The 27,780-nt window shown below is 38.9% G+C and overlaps 1 protein-coding gene across 2 annotated transcripts in view; it reads left to right on the top strand.

The window, feature by feature from the left end:
* The window catches only part of NLN (neurolysin), a 100,502-nt gene that overhangs the window by 39,773 nt on the left and 32,949 nt on the right, over positions 1–27,780 (top strand). For both annotated transcript variants that reach the window (XM_082836602.1, XM_082836603.1), the window contains 5 exons: positions 2,364–2,512; positions 11,098–11,205; positions 13,730–13,832; positions 14,445–14,605; positions 26,771–26,906. In XM_082836602.1, the coding sequence (XP_082692728.1) occupies positions 2,364–2,512; positions 11,098–11,205; positions 13,730–13,832; positions 14,445–14,605; positions 26,771–26,906 (657 nt within the window). The remainder of the gene's footprint in view (positions 1–2,363; positions 2,513–11,097; positions 11,206–13,729; positions 13,833–14,444; positions 14,606–26,770; positions 26,907–27,780) is intronic.

Raw genomic sequence — 27,780 nt, 5'->3', positions numbered from 1 at the left:
GTAAAAAAAGTCTGGTTGGTCTTGTAGTTAAAGTCAAAGGAATGGAGGCGGTCCCCATTCAGCAGAGCTTTCCCAGCAGGCAATTTCGTGTGCATCTCCCACCCTGTATGTGGTTTGTCCTTGGTTCACTTACTCACTTCTTCAGTCACTTATGACTAAGACGGTGTGCCAGCCTAGTAGCTTATGCATTTAGCAAATGTAAAAATAGGTGGGGAAAAAATCTTTAAAACAGAATTATCTTAAATTCTGTTTTTTCTTCCAGTCATACATCTTTTAAATATACCTTTAGTTTTGTGGTATTTTTTCTTCCTCTCCTGTAAATTTATCTTTATGGGTTAATCATAAAAATGTTTGAGTTTCGGATTAGAGTTTTAAAGACTAACTTTCTCTTATCTGTGTATGTTCTCAGCCTCCTGCAGTAGCTGTTAAAACCCCATTTGTCCAGTGTCAGGTACCGGGCATCAACATTGTTTATAGTTTGGCAGTGAGAACATAAGTCTGGTTCCAGGTCTTTGTGGCAAAGTAAGGAAGGAAATGGTTTTCAATATTATTGTTTGTTTAAGAATATGTTTCCAGTTTTAGACTCCTGCATTTTGTTCTGCTCATTTAAGTTCTTGAGCAATTTTGATTCCTTCTTAATATCTTTTTGAGCTAATTTTTAAAAGTAAACAGAAATTTTGACTATCTAGTTAACTCACTTAAACAAGTGCTGTATGTATTAAATGTTAAATCTTACATTCTTTTCTTTCTTTAATCAAGAGACAAAAATGATATATTAAATCTAAAATAATAATTATCTAATTTGATTTTTTTAAAACAGACACTATGAATTTATTGATTTGTGGCAATTTTTTCACAGCTTTCTTTGTGACAATGTTTTAAGAGGACTGATATGCATAAGGTAGCTTGTTTAACTGGACAATTCCGTGGTATGTAAAGGATAGCTTTACTGTCTACCATATATCACATGTGTAAATGTTACCTATTTATAATACCTTCAAAGTGCTAAAGATAGTAAAATTAAAATATATTCATTGTCACAGCATAACCACAACTATGGTTATAAACCATACTGATTTTTTTTTTTTTTTGCTGTAGTATGGATTATTTCACTGACATCAGATTTTTGCCTAATTAAAGTCAAAATGCAAATGTTTGAAAAACCCAACAACCAACTTTGATATGTGAAAATAAGAGCAGATGACATTACTACCATCATTTAACAAGAATAGCCCCAGTATTCAGCTGCTTACTGAATATGTCCACTGAGATTTCTGAGAATTCTGAAATTGTATGCAGCTTTTTATATTTGTATGAATGTTTGCATTTGGGGGAGGGTCCATGACTTGGATTAGATTTTCTAAGGAGTCTGTCATAAAGGTTAAGAACTTTTCTAAACAAGCCCCATCCCACTAAATAGGCCTACTTCTTTCTTAAACATCCTGTTTGTTTGCCAGTCCCCATGCTTTCAGTCTCTACTTCTCCAGTCCCCAACTGAGCTCTTCCTCTTACCCCGCCCATCCTCTAAGATCCAGCCTTCTCCACAAGGCATGGCATAATGCCCCAGCCCTCGGTATTGCAGACTTTGAATTTCTGTCCCATTCATTTGACAGCTAAGCTGCTCTGTCCTGTATTGTTATCTTTTCATGTATTGTTCCCTACCCCCGACTCCCAGACTATAAAATGCCTCAGTATAAGAACTATCAATACATCTTTTCTTTTCTTTATTTTTGGCCACACCGCTCAGCATTCAGGATCTTAGTTCCCTGACCAGGGATCGAACCCGTACCTCCGGCCATAGAGGCACAGAGTCTCAACCACTGGACCGCCAGGGAAGTCCCCAAGAACTACATCTTTTAAATTGGGAGATTGGGATTTACATATACACCCTACTATATATAAAATAGATAACTAATAAGAGCCTACTGTATAGCACAGGGAACGCTACTCAATACTCTGTAATGGCCTATATGGGAAAAGAATCTAAAAAAGAGTGGATATATGTACATGTGTAACTGATTCACTTTGCTGTACACCTGAAACTAACACAACATTGTAAATCAACTATACTCCAATAAAAATTTTTTTAAAAAGGACTACATCTTTTTTTTTCTACATTCCCAGTGAATAAATTGCACACTAAACATCCTTTGGTAAGTACTCAGTGTACACCCTTATTGTTCCTAACAATACCCCAGGAATAGCCAAGTCCTGTGTTAGATGCTGTTTCTTGATAGCCCTAGGAGCCTTTATGGAAAGTATGTAATGAAAAACTTATATTCAGATAATCATTCATCTAGGTACAAGGTATTTTGCTTAATACTGACTTAATGAGTCCTTATGGTTTTTTCCTCTGTTAACAGTGGAACGAACCATGCTAGACTTTCCCCAGCACGTCTCCTCTGACAAAGAAGTACGAGCAGCAAGTACAGAAGCAGACAAAAGACTTTCTCGTTTTGATATCGAGATGAGCATGAGAGAAGATATCTTTCTGAGAATTGTTCATTTAAAGGTAAATGATCTTATAATTCCCTTTAAAAGGAAAAAAAAACCTGACAATAAATAAGTAAAAACCTTTGACCAATGATAAAAAGTATTTGAATGTTCCTAGATTTTGTGTCTAATTATTATGATAGTGGGCACAACATAGTGTTATATCACTTAGGTTTATGTTAAGTTACTAATTACATTCACTTAAAATTTTTAAGACCAAGTATTAAAAGAGTGTACATCCATAAATCTAAGGCTTTTTAGCCATCATGAACTTAATGGTTTGATGTAAAAACCTCTTTGAATTTTCAAAATTTTGCAAGGTTTATATTAGATCAGATCAACTAGAAGCGAATGGAGTTGAGTTATCTATAAATATCATGTGGTTTTGGCCATAATAATGATGACATACTGTTGATGCTGCATGCCAGAGACATTCCTATCTGTCATCCTTACATTTTTCAGGACTCACAGAAATTATGGATTAAGAAAGCTCTAAGTGGGTCTGCCTTGAGTATTTCAGGTCTTTTCATCAACGACGTTGGTTTGCTTCCTAGCATTTTCATCATGTCTTTGCTGTGAATTTTTATTTTCATGGAACTCAGCAATTTGTTTGGAAAACAACCAGTGTTTTACAATCCTAGGCATTTTTGTTTAATTTTGCACGTTGTATATGCAAAATCTCAAAATTTGTGTTCTTTTTAGCAAGTTATGACAAGAATTGAAATAAAAAGCAGTTTTATTTCAAATGTTTTATTTGTAACTCACTGTAGAATATGTAATCCAGAATTTATTTAGGCATGTAAGACGTACATGCTGCCTATTTTCTAATGTCAGACAAACATTTTTCACCCTTAATTTATGTTCATCTATGATGGTTCATAATTGTTCATCTTTGGCACTGTAAAAATAACAAATTAAAATAACTATGACTATTTTTTGCTAGTTAAATTGTTCTCTTTTCAACTTTTAGCTTCACTTGTTATTCTGTACAATTCAAATCATGGCCCTTATAGTCTCCTATTTTTATTTAATCCCAAAACAATCTAATTTCTTTTCTATCTGGATATTATATATGTACTGTAGAGCTTTTCCCCCACATTTCTAATTTCCTTTGATTAATTCTTTTTTCATCCTGACTTCTAAGTTCTCATTTGGGATTTTCTAGCCTCAAAAAGGTATTGCAATCTTAATGTTATTGAGTCTAATGTTTTTGTTACTTTTCCACTGTTTCTGATTCTTACAAATGTTATCAAGATATGGGAGGTTTGTCGCTTTAGATTTCTTTGTTAAACTTTTAAATATTGTATGTATTGGCCTCTGATCCCACTAAATTTGGGAACAGATTGCTGCCTGCGTAGTAGACGAGACAGCAGCCTAGTACACTGTAAGTGACCTCATAAACGCCAGTGCATGTATCAGATTTGTTCATTTACTTGAGCTGGTTCACTTCAGTGTTTTATTATATTAATTTATAATAGTTTCAGATTTAGTTCCATAATGGTTCCTCTTTCCACAGGAGTTTATTCTCATACATGTGGATTATTGTGTGAACAATTTCAGGGGCATTTAGAATGTTAAGGCTACATCAGAATAATTTTAAAAATAACTATTGTGTTTGTTTATGAATTGGAGCTTATTTGGTGAATTTAAATACCTTCCTTGACAAATAGTTACATTTTTTAGTCAGTATTTTTAAAACTCTAGAACTATCAGAATCAGTTTTCTGCTAGAGTTGGCCACTTTAATAGATGGTAAATCTCATCCCATTCATAACTAAAGGACAAAGTTAGATATATCTAAATCCTGTATTTAATTTTTCCTGTAACACTGTAAATAAAATAGGGCTACCATGATATAATACATGAAGCCTTCCTTAGGCTGGGTAATAGGATTTTAAATTTATGTAGAGTCATCAATTTCAGGCATGCTCTCCTAAAATGAGGGTGCTCTGAATAATATGGAGGTCTCAAGATACCACCAATGTAGGCAATAATCAAATGTATTATCTTAATTAGAGATAAAATGTTATTTTAGCTCTTATGTTATTTTTCACTTAATATTGATGAATAGAAATGTGAAATTACTTTTGCCACAGTTCTTTATGGCAAAATCTGTGCTCAGTAAACATCCTATTTATCTGTTGATGTACAATATGTAACTCTAAAGCTTAGTGGCTGAACATAGCAACAATCATTTTATGTTCTCTCATAGTTTCTGTGGATCAGGAATTCAGGAAGGTATTAGTTGGGCAACTCTGGGGTCTTGCATGTGGTTTCAGGCAGTGGTGGCTGGAGCTGGAGCATGTAGAGGCTAACCAGTTATCTCTGTCTTCATGTCCCCCTAGGGCACCTCTATGTAGTGTCTTTATGTAGGCTAATTTGGACTTCCTCACAGCATGACAGCGTCAGGGTGGTAGGACTTCTTTCATGGAGACAGAGGGCTTCAACGCAGATGTTACAATAAACTACACAGAAGCTGCATTGCATTTTATGACCTGTCTCAGAAGTCATGTAGCATCATTTCTGCAATATCATACTGATGGACTAGTCGCTACGATCTACCCAGATTCAAGGGCCACCACATCACGGTCTAGGAAGTATCATCTGATTTGCAGTCATGTTTCAAAACCTTTAAAATAAGCAATTTGTTGACTAAATGGATAGATGAAATCATAGTAGAGCATGAGACTAACCAGTGTGCTGTAGTCTTCCTACCTCCTTCCCAAGTGTGGCTAGTAATACTACTTTACATTTGTATAGCAATATAGTTATCTAAGTTAACTTTTATACCAATCTTGTGAAGTATCCCTTTTTATTAGTAGAGAAACTGAGGCTCAGAAATGGTAACTTTCCAGGAGCCATAGAAGTGGCTGGTAAATGCTTGCCAGAAATCATGTAGACTTTACACTAAAACCCTCAAGGGAGGGACGTGTCACATTTGATTCTATTTTGCATCTCTGGCAGAGTGCCTGGTACAAAGTATGGTAAACACTTAATAAATGTTCTTCAAACTAGAGTGAGAAACAGTGACAGATCCAAAAAATAGGCCTTCAGTAATTGATGCAAGGACATGGGTCATCCATGTGGGGTAAAAAATACTGGATTGCTCTTCACAACTAAATGAAAAACAATCCCTAATGGATTAAAGTCTTAAAAAGTTAAACTTTAAAGCTTCCGGAAGTTTATATAGAAATATACCTTTATGATATCTGATCAGGGAAGTATTTCTTAAGACACCAAAGTGCTAACTATAAAATATAAGGCTGATAAACATGACTACATTAAAATAAAGAACTTTAATTAATAACGTGAAAAGACACTAATACAAAAAAAATACTCAAATACTAAAAAAAAAAGAAATTTACAAAATATGAAACTAGGGCTTCCCTGGTGGCACGGTGGTTGAGAGTCCGCCTGCCGATGCAGAGGACGCGGGTTCGTGCCCCGGTCCGGGAAGATCCCACATGCCGCGGAGCAGCTGGGCCCATGAGCCATGGTCGCTGAGCCGGCGCGTCCGGAGCCTGTGCTCCACAACGGGAGAGGTCACAACAGTGAGAGGCCCGCGTACTGAAAAAAAAAAAAAAAAATGAAACTAGCAAAGCATTAGTACCTAGGATTTATAAAGAGCTACTGTAATCAGTAAAAAAGACAAACATCCCAATAGAAAAATGGGCAGATGACATGAAAGGTATTTCAGATGAAACACAAATGGCAATTAAACATATGAAAAGATGTTTAACCTCATTAAGTCAGGGAAGTTCAAATAAAGACTGCAATAAGATACCATTTTTCACTCACCAGATTGGCAAAAATGAACAAGTCTGACAATGCCAAGTATCTGTGTGGATGTGAATCAATGGGAATATTTGTGCACTGCTAGTAAAGGTGTAAAATTATTTTTTAAATAATAATAATAACTAATTCGGAGAAAAATCTAATATTATGAAGTTGGATCTTACATTCTCCATAACTTAGCATACCCTCCCCACCCCCACCTCAGCATTTACCTAGAAATAGGTTTGCATTTGTTCACAGGTGACATGGGACATGTATTCGTAACAACATTATGTATAATAGCAAGACACTGAAACAACTCAGATTTCCATCAACAGGAAAATGGAGCAATAAATTGTAGTAGATTTACAATGGGATGTTTTATAGCAGTGAAGGAAATAAACTACAGCAACATGCAACAGCATGGCTGAATCTTAGGAACAACGAAAGAAAAAAGAAATTGCAGAACACTGCATACAACATGATATCATTTAAAAATAAAAGGTTTGTACTAATAAAAATAAAAAAATAATAAAAAGGCCAAAAAGGAGCAAAACTAAACAATGTATACGTAAGTGGTAATACTGGAAGAAAATGTGTAACACAAAATTCAAGAGAGTGGTTACCTGTTACATAGATAAAGGCAATAGTGTTTTAATATTGTATTTCATAAGTTTAAGGGTGGATTTAATTTGTTTTCAAAACATATATATGTAGTTATAGTCATTTGTAGATTTCAAATATTACAAAAACATATAACATTTAATGTATCCTTAATTCTAAAATTAATTCTGAATTTTCTAGAAGAAAAAAAAAGTGAAAAACAAGGATGTCCTCATCCCTTTAGCTAAAACATGTCCAGGTGTCAAAAGCCAGCAGTATGGACTCAAGTCTTGGTGTTTCCCTGGGCTGACAAAGCCTTCTCGATCATTGGCTAAAAAGCCTGCAAAGATCAAAAAAGCCACATTGGTGAGAAAAAAATGTACAATGTCTCCATGTTGAAACAATCCAGGCCTGTAATATTTTATTCCAGTGGCCTACTGAGTAGTAAGTACAGGAAAGGGATTCTTTAGTGAAATTGAGTGAATTATACAAGCTAAATTGAGAACTACAATTACCTATTGTAATATTATTTATATTTTTTTCAGAGCTGTGGAACTTGGTCTTTGCCAGTTCGTCTTAGCCAATTAGTAATTTAAACAGAAAAGTTTTAATGTTACAGTGTAAATGAATAGGTCACAGGATTAAGTATAGATGCTTTTAAGCATGTGATCTACCAGCTGTGGAAGAATCAGTGCCTTAAAACCACGGTTTAAAAAAAAAAAAAAGAGAAAAAACAAAAATTTTTTTTGAAGAGGAAAAGCTCTGTCCAAATTTCAACATAGCAGTGGTAATTCCCTCTACTTACCATGCCTTCTTGATTTTGAAATGCGTAAGTCTAGTCGTTGGTCATAATACTACTGAACCTTGTACCTTTGTCAGGCTCTTAAAAGGCAAGGGATCCTATATAAAGCATCAACTACCTTGCCTTAGTTTCCCCGTTAGCCAGTTGTCCCTCTTTTGTGCTTCTCAAGTACAATACTTACTCTCTTTTCACTCACTACATGATATTAACATTATTTGCTGATATATCTTTTTTTCCCTTCATGTGACTTAAAGAGACTCAAGGATATTCATCTTTGTTTTCCTAGTGCCTGACGTAAATTGGAGCTCAGTAAATGGTTGTTGAATGGAACAGAACTAGTCTCAGTTAAAATGTGTCTTCATGCAGTGCAGTACCCCTCTCTGTGTCCTCACTCTGCCTGTGGCCCACTCAAAAGCAGAGACTCATGATAGGGTATTGAGTTAGGAGTCAGCAAGAGGCCTTTCTGCAGCCCTCCTGTCCAGAGTGTAGGCAGCTGCCTAAGAACATCCTCTTCACAGTAGTAGGATAGAAACCTGATAGCAAAAAAAAAAAAAAAGAAAGAAACCTGACAGCAAATGTGATTGAAAAAACAAAACAAAACGAAAAAAAGGGAAAGACACTGCAAATATAAAAGAATTTATTTCTATCCCCATTTTTACCACTAAACAGCTGTGTGATATTGGAGAAATCATTTAACCTCAGTTTTCTTGTCTGTGAAATTAGTATATAAACATACATGTAAGAACGTGTGTGTGTATGCACTCACACTTTTATATAAAAGTTCTTAGTTACAGGAGGAAGATGGGGAAAACTAAATCTTGTCATCACAGAGTTTAAAATAAGATCCCCTGCTGTCAGATTATATAAATTTGAAAATTACTTCAGAGAACTTTAGCTCCCTACTCCCCCAAAGAGGCATGAGACCTGGTTCAGATTCAAGGGGATTAAATTCTTTTTCAGGAAGGAAGATGCAACTGCGGCAGAGCAGTGTAGAAGTGTTGGCTGATTCCCTCTTAGAAAATCCTTGGGCAGTAATTCTGACCTTGCCTGGAGATTATAAGGGAGAATATTATTATGATCAGCTTTGGCACAGGAATGTGCTTTAGAAGCACATTTTAGACATGCTTTACTCCTACCAGAGCCCTCCGGAGATTTCCCAAGACCTCAGAGTCTGACTGGCAAAGGGTGTCTGGATATAATTGAATCAGATTTTTGCTAAGTGTCATTTTTGCGGTAAGTCGAATATTTCAGTACAGGTAATTTGTTCATATTTAATTAGACCTAATTCAGAGCTGATTTTTCTCAGAACATCCTTCTACCTGTTTACACTTGGGTTACCTATTTGGGGAGATAGGTAGTTTTACCTAATTTAGACCAAGAGTTTTGAGTTTACTGTGCTGAGTACACTTTCAGGCTTTCTGAAGTAGCAGCCCTGCTACTCCCAGATACGGCAAGTCCAGGCCCACTGAGTATGAGAGCCCATCCTGATCAAGCATTGGAGTAGAGTAAGAATCTGCTTACATCAGCTGGTGAAGCTTATGATGAGCCTCTGTCCTAAGCTCAGGGCCGCATGTGACCGGGTGAATGCCAGGGACCCAAAAACCCATGCTGCTGTCCAGCTGTGTGCCTTGCTTCTGCCTTGGCCCACTCCCCAGGTGGGAAGGTCCCCTGCTCTGGACCTCAACCTGATCACTTGGGTCCTCACAGTGTACCCAACCCTTGCCGGGCCCTGCTCACCAGTGATTTTTTTTTCCTGTCTTCCACTGCATATAGCTACTGCCTAGATTCTCCCCAATCTTACAACCTGGAGTATCATCCTGTCTAGGGACTCCTGTTGCCATGCCCCATATCTCAGAACAGACTTCCTGGTGCTGTTAAAGCCAGCCTCAGTCAACCCACGTTAATCACATCCATATGAACACTGTGATTTGAACTGCTGGCCGTCTCTGAGGGAATCAGCCCACAGCCCAGCTATCTCCCTAGCCATTCTGGGTTTCTTGCCATTGCAGGCACCTGCTGCCGGGATCTCAGTATGTGCCAATACCAGCTAGGGAGGGTTCCCACTCCACTCATGCCAGCGTGCTCAGAAATTCTCCAAGGGCACAGAAGGGGTTATTATGGAAGAAGGGGTTATTATGGAAAAAGGGGTCTAACAGTTCTCTGCCCCCACTGAGAATAAACTCAGAGGAAACTGAGTAATGTATGCATAACAAGTGCTTTAGTACTATGACAAAATTATTTATTGGCAGGTAAAGTGAGATACAGATTGTTGTATTAAGTAGGACCCTCAGTTAAAATACAACTCTGTTTACCTGCTGCAACAAAATATAAAAAATGACAGACCTATTGCAGCAAGAGCCTTTTACCAGCAGTCTAAAATGCAGACTCTAAAGCTAAGCACAGTCCTTTTAAAGATCTGATTAGGTGGGAAAATATAAAGCCTGGGGTGAACAGCCCAAGTCTTTCACAGAGAGAGTGCAACCAGAGTAGGTCTCTGAGGCTGAGAGGGCTCTAAGGCTCTAGAGACAGAAGTCCCTCGCTGGCTCTCAACCACACTGAATCCTTTGCACCTGTTGAATCTGTCTGGAGCCCCTTTCCTCCCAGGGACCACAAACTAACCAGCCACCCAGATGTGCCATGTATATTCTGCCACGTGTTTTGAAGATACTTGGGAAAATCTGGTATGTTTACTACCTTGCTGTGGCCGGGGGAATTTTCCACTCTCCTTTAGGGCCCTGCGTCCTTTTGAGTGAGTGTTGTGTGCATTGCTACATGTAGGTTCACATGTACTGTCCAGCTCTCTTCCTCTTTGTGCAGTGCTAACTCATTTTCCCCAGATACTTGTCCATATGCAGCTTGATGTGGTCCCTTGATCTCTCATACCAAATGACAGTAAGGCATTTTTGAAATGTTGTAAGCCTTTTGCTGGGGTTCTATCCAGCTGTCCTTGTTTAGTATGTTGGCAAAAGAGTCCTCTCCATTTTTGTAGAATTTGCCCATTATTTCTATTTTTGCCTCTCAAGTGGAACCAGGTTAGCAAACGATAGAAAATTAAATCCAGATGATTTGTGATAAGAAATATGTTTTGTGAAAAGGACTACTCAGTCATAAAGAATGTTTTATGAGATTATGCAAATGTTCCCTATTATCACATTTTCAAGTGGTACAGGCACGCTTGATTCTGATGCAAGGCAAGGAAATTCTGGTTAGCTTTTTATTTATTTAATTTTTCAGTTTTAAATAAGCAGAAGCTCACTAAAGCATAAAAGAACATAGGTTTTCAAAAAGACCTGCCTCATAATCACCTATGTACTTCATAGCCCACCAGAGATGATGAATAAATTTTGCTGTGGCCTCATAGTTTATAATTTACCCATGCACTGTTGTAACAGAAATCACAGAGGTTGTCACATTCTTTAATTTCAGGAAACGTGTGATCTGGGAAAGATAAAGCCTGAAGCCAGACGATACTTGGAAAAATCAGTGAAAATGGGGAAAAGGAATGGGCTCCATCTTCCAGAACAAGTACAAAATGTAAGTTTGTTTCCTTTTCTTATTAGAAAACAAAAGAATAAATAAAACAAAATACAACAAAAAACAGGAAATAGGGAAACACGTGTTTGTAATATGGGATACAACCCATAATACAAATCAGTTTACAATGTATTTAGTAGTCAACGATTTTAAATTCCACAACTTCTATTAACCTCATGATGACTGACAAACAAGTGATAACTTAATTGTTCTTTAATCCTGTCAAGGTTTTATTTGTTTCATGTGTGCCAGGCTTATTTTCCCTGCTTTAGTGCTAGTTCAGATCTTAATAGTTGATTTGTATTCTTACCCCCTTGTTCGTAAAGAGATAGGGCACTGGTAATAAAATCCCTATGATGGAGAGTTTTCAAACCAGCATTTTGGAATGGAATACCCTGTGAGTGATATATGCTCCTTAAAGGCGGAGAGATTAGCTTTTCAGACTTTCTCCTTTGTCTAATACCATTCAGATCTTTCAGTTTCAGAAGTAAACTCAGCTGCAGAATTAACTCATTCTTCTGGACAGGATACATAACCCATGATATATTTCCAGGTTATTCTTCTTGCCAGTAGAACTGGAAATAAGTTGGAAAGAAATTCAAACCGAGTGATGTAAGCATGGTAGATACATGTGAAAGCACCACTGAGATGTGGGCACCTTTCCTCCACCAAAATGCCCTTCAGACACCTTGTATCTTCTTCATCCTAGTTACAGGAGAAGTGTGACTGATCTCGCTTTGCCTTCATGAACATTATATTAGTCAACCCTGTTGAAACAGTCCAAACAATAGAAGAATTTTATTTGCTTGTATAAGCGGAAGATCCAGAGGTAGTTGGGGTTCAGGGGTTAGTTTGAGTCAGATGCTCAGTGGTGTCATTGGCCACCTGATTTTTCTATTTCTCTACTCTGTCTCCTTCAGTGTTAGTTATCCAAAGGCTGGCTTCCTTTTATTATTAAAATGGCTGCAAATATAAAAACCCCACCATCCAGAAGGACATAGAGAAGCCTCCATTAGACCTCCCCTCATGTCTTAATGGCCCAGATGGGATCACATGCCTAATCCTGAATCCTTCTTTAGTCAGGGGAATGCCAGGCCTGGGTTCCCTGAACCAGTCACTGCTGCAGTGAGGATGGGATTACCTGATTGGTGTAGAGGTCACACCCTGGACTTCAGATAGGATCCAGTCCCACCTAAATTGCATGGCTGCTGTAGAGTTGGGGAGAAGTGGAAGGGAGCTGGGGACACGACCAGAGTGTCCAAAAATGACACTGCACAGTATGTGTTAAGTCTCAAATTTATTGTGTATACGAATTACCTGGAGGGCTTGTTAAAGCTCTGATTATACAGGGCCCCACCTCTGAGAGTTTGTTTCAGCAGGTTTGGTATGGGTCTCAAAATTGGCATTTTTAGACTTGGGTGGTGCAGTGGTTAAGAATCAGCCTGCCAATGCAGGGGACACGGGTTCGAGCCCTGGTCCAGGAAGATCCCACATGCTGCGGAGCAACTAAGCCCGTGCGCCACAACTTCTGAGCCTGTGCTCTGGAGCCCGCGTGCCACAACTACTGAGCGCGTGTGCCACAACTACTGAAGCCCACATGCCTAGAGCCCGTGCTCCGCAACAGAAGAAGCCACCGCAATGAGAAGCCAGCACCCTGCAATGAAGAGTAGCCCCCACTCGCTGCAACTAGAGAAAGCCCGCACACAGCAACAAAGACCCAACGCAGCCAAAAATAAATAAATAAATAAATTTATTTTTTTTTAAAGAAAGAGGGCATTTCTAACAAGTTCCCAGGTGATGTTGATGCTTCTGGTCAGAAGCATACTTTGAGAAAGTGTGTGGTTTATGTAAGTTTTATTATCTAGCACTTTTAGAAGAGTGGGACAGGTTAATAAATTATCTCATGTGTTTTCTTGTGGTGTTCTTTCTGTTGCTTCCTTTGATCTCCCAACTAATACTTTTTTTCCTACCTAGTACTTTTTATGTAAATGTTAGGGCCCATAAATTGCTTTTATTTGCAAACGGTCTATAAAACTAAGACATATCTTGTTTTCCAAAGGAACCATAGAAGTAATTACTCAGTTCTTAGCTCTTGGCTTACTTCAGTACCCAATACTGATTTACTAAATTAAAATTTAGAATTTGGAAAGATTAGAAGTGTTAATTATTAACAGGCTACTAGATTCATTTATTCACTCAGCAAGCTACTTATTGTGTATGTGCTATATGCCAGACTTTGCTTTGACTATACCTCCTCAATGTATTTAGTTCTTACAAATTTACGCGTAATTTCTAACACATCACCAGGATTGCTTTTTTGTACATATTACATACAAATACTCAGGGACACAATGTAGAAGATTGCAGAAAACTATGGTATCAAGCGCATCTCTAAGAAAGTACTTCCTGAGAGTTGGGTACAGAACCCAGTCTTCATCTAAAAGTGAAACTTACTTGACTGATGGCAATAAAAATGAAAATTTCATTTTATTGTTAAGGTCCTGTATTTGTATCTTTGTTTCAGGAAATTAAAGCAATGAAGAAAAGAATGAGTGAGCTATGTATTGACTTTAACAAAAACCTCAATGAGGATGATACTTTCCTTGAATTTTCCAAGGCTGAACTTGGTAAAGTTTTGTTGTTTTTTAGATTAAATCTGTAATTTAGGCAAATAATGTCACCTCACAGTTTGCCAAATCAAAGTTAGAAGAATTCTTTTTAAAATGTACCTTCTACAGAACCCACCACCCCTTCTAAAAAAAACACAACCAAACCACATCTAGATTTTAGGCTATAAGAATGTATACTGTTTCTAGAGACAGTCCAGAAGAAATTTCATAATCTTTCTTGGTAACTCATGCTAGCGTTTAACAGCCTTCAGTGCTTTGAATTTTTTTTTGCCTCGCAATGTCCTCTACATTGTAACTTAAACTAGTCTTTCCTTATTCTGTGATGGATTTTTCTTGGCTTAATTTTGCCTGTTCTTCATCAAAATGCCATCTATACAAGTGCACTGAAGCCTGTTCATATTTTGAATTACCGTCTCCCAGGCCACCTGTCCGCTAACTGCCACCCCCATTACAATAACGTCAAAGCGATATTATAAGGATTGTCATTATTTTACTTGAATTTCAGTTACTCCACAAAATTCCTAGAGCTTCTTAAAGGCACCATGCCAATGCTAAATAAACCAATAATGAGTGGAAAATTTGAAGTATGAGAAAATGATTTTTTTGCAGGTGCTCTTCCTGATGATTTCATTGACAGTTTGGAAAAGACAGATGATGACAAGTATAAAATTACCTTAAAATATCCACACTATTTTCCTGTCATGAAGAAATGTTGTATCCCTGAAACCAGAAGGAAGATGGAAATGGCTTTTAATACAAGATGCAAAGAGGTACTATAAATGTTTGTCTTTCTTTTGTTTTTATGGAAATTTTTAAGAAAAATGTTTGCTTTGTTTACCAATGTTGAATCAGAGGTTGATTCCTCTGTGTGAATTTCTATTTGTGTGAAGGTTATGCCTCCTAAATCCTCAGACTTACAAGACACCTTTTTCCTTGTTCATTGGCAACCTGCTTGGTATGGCCATAGGCTAAGCTGTTCTAATACAAATAGAATGGATTAAAGAAACTAAAAGTTGTATTCTTCTTCCAAGTCAACAGTCCAGGGCTGGCGGGATACCTCTCTCTCCTCAACAAGTGACTTCTAAGGCAGTTGTCACCATTTTCCAGCCTGTTGGGAAGAGGGAAAATAAAACACAGAGCAAGCATCTTTAAGAAGAAGACCTGGAAGTGACATCCATCAACTCTACTCACATCCCATTGACCCAAATTCCATCATATAACTGTATCTAGCTGCAGGGGACACTGGGAAATATAGTCTTCAGTTGATAGCCATTTGCTCAGCTGAGGGCATTCTATTACTAAAAGGAAAAAAAGGAAGAATTAGAAATGAATTCTAAGAGTCAACTAGCCAGCTTCACCACAGTCTGCGTCTCTGGCTATCCTAGTAATCTTGAGCACCCTTTTTTCCCCACATAGAACCCATTCACCATATGTCAGATCCCAACCAGTTACTGCCTTTAGCTCAAAGACCAGGATCTGTGAGTGGCACACGGTCCTCCCCAGTTATACCTTCTTGTGATCTGGCCGCATGTGAAAGGTTAGAAAACTTGTCTGGCCCGCTCACCTCCAACACGTACACAGTGGTAGAATAGGAAGAGAAAACCACACTAAAGACTCCCATTTGGAAAAGGAAAGAACGGGAAACAAAGCAAGCCCATACCAATTTTCAGAAACAATTTGGCAGGAATTGTGAAGATTCCGAGCTCTGGTGAAGTTCCTGGGATAGCCCGTTGGACTTACTTGGGTCTCCTTTCTAGCAGGAATCCTTTAGCAATTGTATGCCATGGCCCCTGGTTTTGCCTGCAGGGAATTCTTTCTTGTCCGTTACCCTCCATGACCATATATCCTGGGCAGCTGCTGGTATAGATTCCTGCTGATGCCAGTTTTGAAGCCAGGGGCTTGCTTTTGTAGGCCAGGCTTAATGATATCTTTGGTAATAAAATTCCCTCAGAAACTTAATCGCTTTCTTATCTGTTTGCTTCCAATCAGATTCATGTTAAAATAACAACACCCAAATACCGCTTTTCATCATAGTCCTCAAATCCACCATATCTTTTCTTATATACGGGCTCCTGTATGGTGTCCATCCTGCTGTTCTTCAGTTTAATGGGGTCTGCTTCAGGGCCCCCTGCAACAGTAGGCTTGAGGAAGAAGGCAGCACCCTCACACTAATCTTCACAGTTCAGTAACTCTGAGTGGCAGTCTTTTCTCCTGGTCTCTGGAGAACAGAGCAATTACCTTTTCCAGTCACCTGAAGCCCCACATCAGGGGCCACAGGCAGAAGCTCTCTTAGCAGAACTCTTTTCCCTCCATCTTTGCAAACTGACAGCTCACTTGAGCTGTCTCTCATGTAATCAATCTTTCCAAAAGCAACAAATACCAACAAACAGACACCAACATTATTAGTTTTCCCAAACAATTACCCTAGAGCTAAGACTCAGTAGGTGACTGGCCTGCCTTCCAAGTTATGGCGAGCAACAATTTTAACAAATGTTATCCATGATATCATGAGGATTACCAGCTTCCCGCTTGACAGCATCTGTGTCCTCACCTTCCATTCCTGTACATTTTTCATTTCGGTTATAGCAGCACCCTATTCCTACTATTAGTCTCTGTGGGTATTAGGCCTCAGGTTAAATAAAATGTGCAAGGTCAACCAAAAGCACAGTGACTCAAATAAGCTAAAAGTTATTTTTCTTCAGAAAGGATTAGTGGATACCAGGGGCTGGGAGACTGGGGAATTATTGCTTAATGGTTACCAAGTTTCTGTTTAGGGTGTTAGAAAAGTCTTGGAAACAGTGGTAATGGTTGCACAACAGTGTAAATTATAATTGGTGCCATTGAATTGTACACTTAAAAATGGGCTAAAATGGTATATTTTGTGTTAGGTATGTTTTACTACACTTTTTTTTAAGGTTTATTTCTCTTGCAACTAACAGTACAGATGTGAGGGGTCCAGAGCTGGAAGACAGCTCTGCTGTCCTTAGTATGTGGCTTCCAAGGTCATTGTTCTCATCTTCAGTTCACAGCTAGCAAGACAAGCATCTATAAAGAGATGACCCAGAAATTTCACTTATCACCTCATTCGTATTCCATTGTCCCATTGTGTATCACATGGCCACAGCTAGCTTTAAGAAAGGCTGGGAAAGGTAGTCAGGAGACTGTGTGTCCAGCAAAAACTCAGAGAATTCTGTTACTGAAAGGAAGAATGGGGGAATTGATGTTAGGAAAAAATTGGCAGTCTAGGGAGAAGGTCTAGGGAAACTGAAGAACGGGGCCAAGACTAGTTTGAAAGACTCAAACTACTTAACTTTAGAACTTGGAGAATTGTATTATGTGATTCTCATATCCATGTTTCCATTCTCGTTTTAAAATAATAATAATATAATTATATGGTGTTTGCTCTTGTGCCAGGCGTTTTTCTATGCATTTTACTTATATTCTTACTTAATCTGCATGATCACCCTATGATGTAGCTACTTTTATTATCTACGTCTTGCAGATGAGAAAACTGAGGCTTAGGAAGATTAAGGGACTTGCCAATAATTAGACAACTAGTAAATGGTGGAACCAAATTTTGAACCCTGGTAGTCTGACCTCGGAGTGTGATCTTCCTTAGAAGCATGTCTATAAATAATTGGATGATTTAATAGTAGTTTTTCTTTGACCTCAACGTTTATTTACTTCCTCTAGGAGATTATTTTTTCCTTTATTGTTAAGAAAACAATAAAGCAATATCATTATTTGCATTTTAATACAAATAAAATATATAAAATGTTTGTAATAATTTGAGCAGAATCCCTAAAACATTTTTAAGCATAGAGTTCTGTGGCGTTAAGTGTATTCACATTGTTGTGCAGCCATCGCCACCATACATCTCCAGAGCTTTTTCATCTTTCCCAGCTGAAACTCTGTACCCATCAAACACTAACTCCCCATCCCCCCAGCCCCAGCCCCTGGCATACATCATTCTACTCTCTGTCACTGTAAATTTTACTAATCTAAGAACCTCATGTAAGTAGAATCCATATAGTAGTTGTCCTTTTGTGACTGACTTATTTCACGTAGCATAATGTCTTCTAAGTTTATCCATAATTTCACATGTGTCAAAATTTCTTTCCCTTTTAAGGCTGAATAATATTCCATTGTATGTATATATCACATCTTCTTTATCCATTCATCCATTGATGGACATTTAGGTTGCTTCTACCATTTAGCTATTATGAATAATGCTGCAGTGAACATGGGTATACAAATACCTGTTTGAGTCTCTGCGTCCATTTCTTTGGGATGTATACGCAGAAGTGGAATTTCTGGATCATATGGTAATTCTATGTTTAATTTTTTGAGAAATCATAATACTGTTTTCTACAGCAGCTGTACCATTTTACACTCTCATCAGATATAAAGGTTCCAAATTTTCCACATCCTCACCATTTATTATTTCTCTTTTTTTTATTTTTTTAAAAATTTTATTTATTTATTTTTGGCTACATTGGGTCTTCATTGCTGCACGTGGGCTTTTCTCTACTTGCGGCGAGCGGGGGCTACTCTTTGTTGCGGTGCGCTGGCTTCTCTTGTTGTGGGGCACAGGCTCTAAGCGTACAGGCTTCAGTAGTTGTGGCACGCAGGCTCAGTAGTTGTGGCTCGTGGGCTCTAGAGCACAGGCTTAGTAGTTGTGGCACACGGGCTTAGTTGCTCTGCGGCACGTGGGATCTTCCCAGACTAGGACTCGAACCCGTGTCCCCTGCATTGGCAGGTGGATTCTTATCCACTGTGCCACCAGGGAAGTCCTTCCTTTTTTTTTTAAATAGCTATACTTATGGGTGCAAAGTTAAAGTGGTAAATTTTGTATTATGTATATTTTACCACAATAAAAGAAAAATTATAAGTACCAATATTTTGTGCAGTATTGACAAGACTAAATGTGGAATCAGTATAGTCCTTAAGAATATGTTTTTAGGGGCAGGACGAGAATAAAGACGCAGACCTACTAAAGAACGGACTTGAGGACACGGGGAGGGGGAAGGGTAAGTTGGGACAAAGTGAGAGAGTGGCATGGACGTATATACACTACCAAGCGTAAAATAGATAGCTAGTGGGAAGCAGCCGCATAGCACAGGGAGATCAGCTCAGTGCTTTGCGACCACCTAGAGGGGTGGGATAGGGAAGGTGGGACGGAGGGAGACGCAAGAGGAAAGAGATATGGGGATATATGTATATGTATAGCTGATTCACTTTATTATAAAGCAAAAACTAACATACCATTGTAAACCAATTATACTCCAATAACGATGTTAAAAAAAAAAAAAGAATATGTTTTTACTCAAATTTAACAGTACCTAAAATTTTGTTAAGACCCTCATAGCTATCTCCTGAGACTTAAAAAGTCAATTATTTCAGAAATAAAATTGGATCATGAATCCAGAAAAAAGTCTGCAACACTGAAATGGAATAATTTACTATAAGTTGAGATGGTCTAAAAATATTTGACAGTTTTACCAACCTGAAAGTAATGTAGAAACTCTTCTTTTTAGTGCTTTGGATCCAGTTAAGTATTAACCTTTATTCTGGATTTTTTTTTAATCTTTATTGGAGTATAATTGCTTTACAATGGTGTGTTAGTTTCTGCTTTATAACAAAGTGAATCAGTTATACATATACATATGTTCCCGTATCTCTTCCCTCTTGCGTCTCCCTCCCTCCCACCCTCCCTAACCCACTGCTCTAGGTGGTCACAAAGCACCGAGCTCATCTCCCTGTGCTATGCCGCTGCTTCCCACTAGCTCTCTACTTTACGTTTGGTAGTGTATATATGTCCATGCCACTCTCTCACTTTGTCACAGCTTACCCTTCCCCCTCCCCATATCCTCAAGTCCATTCTCTACTAGGTCTGTGTCTTTATTCCTGTCTTACCCCTAGGTTCTTCATGACACTTTTTTTTCTTAGATTCCATATATATGTGTTAGCATACGGTATTTGTCTTTCTCTTTCTGACTTACTTCACTCTGTATGACAGACTCTAGGTCCATCCACCTCATTACAAATAGCTCAATTTCGTTTCTTTTCATGGCTGAGTAATATTCCATTGTATATATGTGCCACATCTTTATCCATTCATCCGATGATGGACACTTAGATTGTTTCCATCTCCTGGCTATTGTAAATAGAGCTGCAATGAACATTTTGGTACATGACTGTTTTTGAATTATGGTTTTCTCAGGGTATATGCCCAGTAGTGGGATTGCTGGGTCATATGGTAGTTCTATTCGTAGTTTTCTAAGGAACCTCCATACTGTTCTCCATAGTGGCTGTAACAATTCACATTCCCACCCACAGTGCAAGAGGGTTCCCTTTTCTCCACACCCTCTCCAGCATTTATTATTTCTAGATTTTTTGATCATGGCCATTTTGACTGGTGTGAGATGATTTCTCATTGTAGTTTTGATTTGCATTTCTCAAATGATTAATGATGTTGAGCATTCTTTCATGTGTTTGTTGGCAGTATGTGTATGTTCTTTGGAGAAATGTCTATTTAGGTCTTCTGCCCATTTTTGGATTGGGTTGTTTGTTTTTTTGTTGTTGAGCTGCATGAGCTGCTTGTAAATTTTGGAGATTAATCCTTTGTCAGTTGCTTCATTTGCAAATATTTTCTCCCATTCTGAGGGTTGTCTTTTGATCTTGTTTATGGTTTCCTTTGCTGTGCAAAAGCTTTGCAGTTTCATTAGGTCCCATTTGTTTATTTTTGTTTTTATTTCCATTTCTCTAGGAGGTGGGTCAAAAAGGATCTTGCTGTGATTTATGTCATAGAGTGTTCTGCCTATGTTTTCCTCTAAGAGTTTTATAGTATCTGGCCTTACATTTAGGTCTTTAATCCATTTTGAGCTTATTTTTATGTATGGTGTTAGGGAGTGATCTAAACTCATACTATTACATGTACCTGTCCAGTTTTCCCAGCACCACTTATTGAAGAGGTTGTCCTTTCTCCACTGTACATACCTACCTCCTTTATCAAAGATAAGGTGACCATATGTGCGTGGGTTTGTCTCTGGGCTTTATCCTGTTCCATTGATCTATCTTTCTGTTTTTGTGCCAGTACCATACTGTCTTGATTACTGTAGATTTGTAGTATAGTCTGAAGTCAGGGAGCCTGATTCCTCCAGCTCTGTTTTTCGTTCTCAAGATTGCTTTGGCTATTCGGGGTCTTTTGTGTTTCCATACAAATTGTGAAATTTTTTGTTCTAGTCCCGTGAAAAAGGCCAGTGGTAGTTTGATAGCGATTGCATTGAATCTGTAGATTGCTTTGGGTAGTAGAGTCATTTTCACAATGTTGATTCTTCCAATATAAGAACATGGTATATCTCTCCATCTATTTGTATCATCCTTAATTTCCTTCATCAGTGTCTTATAATTTTCTGTATACAGGTCTTTTGTCTCTTTAGGTAGGTTTATTGCTAGATATTTTATTATTTTTGTTGCAGTGGTAAATGGGAGTGTTTTCTTGATTTCACTTTCAGATTTTTCATCATTAGTTTACAGGAATGCCACAGATTTCTGTGCATTAATTTTCTATCCTGCTACTTTACCAAATTCATTGATTAGCTCTAGTAGTTTTCTGGTAGCATCTTTAGGATTCTCTATGTATAGTATCATGTCATCTGCAAACAGTGACAGCTTTACTTCTTCTTTTCCCATTTGGATTCCTTTTATTTCCTTTTCTTCTCTGATTGCTGTGGCTAAAACTTCCAGAACTATGTTGAATAAGAGTGGTGAGAGTGGGCAACCTTGACTTGTTCCTGATCTTAGTGGAAATGCTTTCAGTTTTTCACCATTGAGGACGATGTTGGCTGTGGGTTTGTGATATATGGCCTTTATTATGTTGAGGAAAGTTCCCTCTATGCCTACTTTCTGCGGGGTTTTTATCATAAATGGGTGTTGAATTTTGTCGAAAGCTTTCTCTGCATCTATTGAGATGACCATATGGTTTTTCTCCTTCAATTTGTTAATATGGTGTATCACGTTGATTGATTTGCCTATATTGAAGAATCCTTGCATTCCTGGAATAAACCCCACTTGATCATGGTGTATGATCCTTTTAATGTGCTGTTGGATTCTGTTTGCTAGTATTTTGTTGAGGATTTTTGCATCTGTGTTAATCAGTGATATTGGCCTGTAGTTTTCTCTCTTTGTGACATCCTTGTCTGGTTTTGGTATCAGGGTGATAGTGGCCTCGTAGAATAAGTTTGGGAGTGTTCCTCCCTCTGCTATATTTTAGAAGAGTTTGAGAAGGATAGTTGTTAGCTCTTCTCTAAATGTTTCATAGAATTCGCCTGTGAAGCCATCTGGTCCTGGGCTTTTGTTTGTTGGAAGATTTTTAATCACAGCTTCAATTTCAGTGCTTGTGATTGGTCTGTTCATATTTTCCATTTCTTCCTGATTCAGTCTTGGCAGGTTGTGCATTTCTAAGAATTTGTCCATTTCTGCCAGGTTGTCCATTTTATTGCCATAGAGTTGCTTGTAGTAATCTCTCATGATCTTTTGTATTTCTGCAGTGTCAGTTGTTACTTCTCCTTTTTCATTTCTAATTCTATTGATTTGAGTCTTCTCTCTTTTTTTCTTGATGAGTCTGGCTAATGGTTTATCAATTTTGTTTATCTTCTCAAACAACCAGCTTTTAGTTTTAATGATCTTTGCTATCGTTTCCTTCATTTCTTTTTCATTTATTTCTGATCTGCTCTTTATGATTTCTTTCCTGCTGCTAACTTTGGGGTTTTTTTGTTCTTCTTTCTCTAATTGCTTTAGGTGCAAGGTTAGGTTGTTTATTCGAGATGTTTCCTGTTTCTTAAGGTAGGATTGTATTGCTATAAACTTCCCTCTTAGAACTGCTTTTGCTGCATCCCATAGGTTTTGGGTTGTCTTGTCTCCAATGTCATTTGTTTCTAGGTATTTTTTGATTTCCTCTTCGATTTCTTCAGTGATCACTTGGTTATTAAGTAGTGTATTGTTTAGCCTCCATGTGTTTATATTTTTTACAGATCTTTTCCTGTAATTGATATCTAGTCTCATAGCGTTGTGCTCGGAAAAGATACTTGATACAATTTCAATTTTCTTAAATTTACCAAGGCTTGATTTGTGACTTAAGATATGATCTATCCTGGAGAATGTTCCATGAGCACTTGAGAACAATGTGTATTCTGTTGTTTTTGGATGGAATGTCCTATAAATATCAATTAAGTTCATCTTGTTTAATGTAGCATTTAAAGCTTGCGTTTCCTTATTTATTTTCATTTTGGATGATCTGTCCATTGGTGAAAGTGGGGTGTTAAAGTCCCCTACTATGAATGTATTACTGTCGATTTCCCCTTTTATGGCTGTTAGTATTTGCCTTATGTTTTGAGGTGCTCCTATGTTGGTTGCATAAATATTTACAATTGTTATATCTTCTTCTTGGATCGATCCCTTGATCATTTTGTAGTGTCCTTCTTTGTCTCTTCTAATAGTCTTTATTTTAAAATCTATTTTGTCTGATATGAGAATTGCTACTCCAGCTTTCTTTTGGTTTACATTTGCATGGAATATCTTTTTCCAGCCCCTCACTTTCAGTCTGTACATTTCTCTAGGTCTGAAGTGGGTCTCTTGTAGACAGCATATATATGGGTCTTGTTTTTGTATCCATTCAGCCAATCTGTGTCTTTTGGTGGGAGCATTTAGTCCATTTACATTTAAGGTAATTATCGATATGTATGTTCCTGTTACCATTTTCTTAACTGTTTTGGGTTTTTTATTTTAGGGCTTTTCCTTCTCTTGTGTTTCTTGCCTAGAGAAGATACTTTAGCATTTGTTGTAAAGCTGGTTTGGTGGTGCTGAACTCTCTCAGCTTTTGCTTGTCTGTAAAGGTTTTAATTTCTCCATCAAATCTGAAAGAGATCCTTGCTGGGTATAGTGATCTTGGTTGTAGTTTTTTCTCCTTCATCACTTTAAATATGTCCTGCCAGTCCCTTCTGGCTTGCAGAGTTTCTGCTGAAAGATCAGCTGTTAACCTTATGGGGATTCCCTTGTGTGTTATCTGTTGTTTTTCTCTTGCTGCTTTTAATATGTTTTCTTTGTATTTAATTTTTTGCAGTTTGATTAATATGTGTCTTGATGTGTTTCTCCTTGGATTTATCCTGTATGGGATTCTCTGTGCTTCCTGGACTTGATTAACTTTTTCCTTTCCCATATTAGGGAAGTTTTCAACTATAATCTCTTCAAATATTTTCTCAGTCTGTTTCTTTTTCTCTTCTTCTTCTGGAACCCCTATAATTTGAATGTTGGTGCATTTACTGTTGTCCCAGAATTCTCTGAGACTGTCCTCAGTTCTTTTCATTCTTTTTTCTTTATTCTGCTCTGCAGTAGTTATTTCCACTATTTTATCTTCCAAGTCACTTATCCGTTCTTCTGCCTCAGTTATTCTGCTATTGATCCCTTCTAGAGTATTTTAAATTTCATTTATTGTGTTGTTTATCATTGCTTGTTTCATCTTTAGTCCTTCTAGGTCCTTGTTAAATGTTTCTTGCGTTTTGTCTATTCTATTTCCAAGATTTGGGATCATCTTTACTATCATTATTCTGAATTCTTCTTCAGGTAGACTGCCTATTTCCTCTTCACTTGTTAGGTCTGATGGGTTTTTATCTTGCTCCTTCATCTGCTGTGTGTTTTCCTGTCTTCTCATTTTGCCTATCTTACTGCGTTTGGGGTCTCCTGTTTGCAGGCTGCAGGTTCGTAGTTCCCGTTTTTGTTTTTTGGTTTTTGGGGTTTTTTTTTGCAGTATGCGGGCCCCTCACTGCTGTGGCCTCTCCTGTTGCGGAGCACAGGCTCTGGACACGCAGGCTCAGCGGCCATGGCTCACGGGCCCAGCCACTCTGCGGCACGTGGGATCTTCCTGGACCGGGAAACGAATCTGTGTCCCCTGGATCAGCAGGTGGACTCTCAACCACTGTGCCTCCAGGGAAGCCCCCCGTTGTTTTTGGTGTCAGTCCCCAGTGGCTAAAGTTGGTTCAGTGGGTTGTGTAGGCTTCCTGGTGGAGCGGACTAGTGCCTATGTTCTGGTGGATGAGGCTGGATCTTGTCTTTCTGGTTGGCAGGTCCACGTCTGGTGGTGTGTTTTGGTGAGTCTGTGGACTTATTATGATTTTAGGCAGCCTCTCTGCTAATGGTGGGGTTGTGTTCCTGTCTTGCTAGTTGTTAGGCATAGGGTGTCCATCACTGTAGCTTGCTGGTCGTTGAGTGAAGCTGGGTGTTGGTGTTGAGAAGGAGATCTCTGGGAGATTTTCACCGTTTGATATTACGTGGTGCTGGGAGGTCTCTTGTGGACCAGTGTCCTGAAGTTGGCTCTCCCACCTCAGAGGCACAGCACTGACTCCTGGCTGCAGCACCAAGAGCCTTTATCCACATGGCTTAGAATAAAAGGGAGAAAAAGTAGAAAGAAAGAAAGAGGATAAAAGAAAATAAAATAAAGTTATTAAAATAAAAAAATAATTATTAAGAAAAAAAATTTTTTAAGTAAGAAAAACAAAAGAAAATCGGACAGATAGAACCCTAGGACAAATGGTGAAAGCAAAGCTATACAGACAAAATCTCACACAGAAGCATACACACTCACAAAAAGAGGAAAAGGGGAAAAAATAAATCTTGCTCTCAAAGTCCACCTCCTCAATTTGGGATGATTCGTTGTCTATTCAGGTATTCCACAGATGCAGGGTACATCAAGTTGATTGTGGAGCTTTAATCCGCTGCTCCTGAGGCTGCTGGGAGAGATTTCCCTTTTTCTTCTTTGTTCGCACAGCTCCTGGGGTTCAGCTTTGGAATTGGCCCTGCCTCTGTGTGTAGGTCGCCGGAGTGTGTCTGTTCTTCGCTCAGACAGGACGGGGTTAAAGGAGCAGTTGATTCGGGGGCTCTGGCTCACTCAGGCCGGGGGGAGGGAGGGGTACGGAGTGCTGGGCGAGCCTGCGGCGGCAGAGGCCAGCGTGACGTTGCACCAGCCTGAGGCGCGCCGTGCATTCTCCCGGGGGGTTGTCCCTGGATCCCGGGATCCTGGCAGTGGCGGGCTGCACAGGCTCCCCGGACGGGAGGTGTGGAGAGTGACCTGTGCTCGCACACAGGCTTCTTGGTGGTGGCAGCAGCAGCCTTAGCGTCTCATGCACGTCTCTGGGGTCCGCGCTGTTAGCCGCGGCTTGCGTCTGTCTCTGGAGCTCCTTTAAGCAGTGCTCTTAATCCCCTCTCCTCGCGCACCGGGAAACAAAGAGGGAAGAAAAAGTCTCTTGCCTCTTTGGCAGGTCCAGACTTTTCCCCGGACTCCCTCCCGGGTAGCCGTGGCGCACTAACCCCCTGCAGGCTGTGTTGATGCCGCCAGTCCTCTCCCTGCGATCCGACCGAAGCCCGAGCCTCAGCTTCCAGACCCGCCCGCCCTGGCGGGTGAGCAGACAACCCTCTCGGGCTGGTGAGTGCCGGTCGGCACCGATCCTCTGTGCGGGAATCTCTCCGCTTTGCCCTCGGCACCCCGTGGCTGTGCCCTCCTCCACAGCTCCGAAGCTTCCCCCCTCCGCCACCCGCAGTCTCCACCCGCAAAGGGGCTTCTAGTGTGTGGAAACCTTTCCTCCACAGCTCCCTCCCACTGGTGCAGGTGACGTCCCTATTCTTTTGTCTCTGTTTTTTCTTTTTTTTTTTTTTTCTTTTGCCCTACCCAGGTACGTGGGGAGTTTCTTGCCTTTTAGGAGGTCTGAGGTCTTCTGCCAGCCTTCAGTAGGTGTTCTGTAGGAGTTGTTCCACGTGTAGATGTATTTCTGGTGTATCTGTGGGGAGGAAGGTGATCTCTGCGTCTTACCCTTCCGCCATCTTCCCCCTCTCTCCTCTGATTACTGTGTATTTTGGTTTTTACTATTGTTGTCTATTACCAGGAAAACACCATAATCCTGCATCAGCTACTCCCACTGCGGGCCAAAGCAGCCAAACTGCTCGGCTATAGCACACATGCTGACTTTGTCCTTGAAATGAACACTGCGAAGAGTACAGGCCACGTAACAGCCTTTCTAGGTTAGTCTTCTTTTCTTAATCCCTTGTATATTGCCATTTCTCTTTTTCCGTGACTGTTTTGCTGCATAGTACCAACTTGACAGAGAGCCTCAGAACTTAATGTGCCCTTGAGAACATTCTGCTTTTCATTCATGCAAGAGAAATGTACTGGTCACCTACTATACGTTAGATACTGTGCTTGGCCCTAAGAGTTGCTCATTGTTTATATTCCTATTATGGTCCTTGCTTCATTCTATTTGTATCTTGATGGGGATTTTTATATTAATTTCTAAGAAGATGTCTAGGGACCTACAGAGAGAGGATTAGCCTGTTGTATGAAACAAGCTGACAGGACATAAATGAAAATAGAGCATATAGAAACAAAAAAATATTTTATATTCCAGAAGCCACTTGTTAATACATAAAAGAATATAAAATAATAAGCATCAAAATTGTTATCTAATAACTATCTTCACATTCATTTAAAATCACTTTTTCATTAATCTTTTTAAAACCATAGAGCTTATATCCATGACATTTAGTCAGTGACACTCTATCACCCTTACCCCTCTCAATCTCAGTGTCACTATTCCAAGTCACTCTGGTTTTCTCTTTCATTTTAGTGAAAATGGTTGCATAACATAACCATTGCAAAACTACTAATTTTTGTTTTAATCTTCTCTAATCAGAGTTTACCAGAGTATGATTTATTTTTTAACTTTCTCATTGACCCCTTTCAGAGTTTATTCACCTTTAACAACTAGTGTATAATTTTATTAGCTTAAAGTTGGAGATGATTAATAATGTGTCAAAATCAGCATGCAGCCTGCACTTTAGTCCTCTGTGTTCTCTATGGCCGCACCTTGAATTATTAATGTATATGCTGACGTCACAT

This window comes from Leucopleurus acutus, assembly GCF_964270905.1.
Source record: "Leucopleurus acutus genome assembly, chromosome: 3".
In the NCBI taxonomy this organism is placed as follows: Eukaryota; Metazoa; Chordata; class Mammalia; order Artiodactyla; family Delphinidae; genus Leucopleurus; species Leucopleurus acutus.
This window is presented reverse-complemented; position numbering and strand designations above follow the sequence as displayed.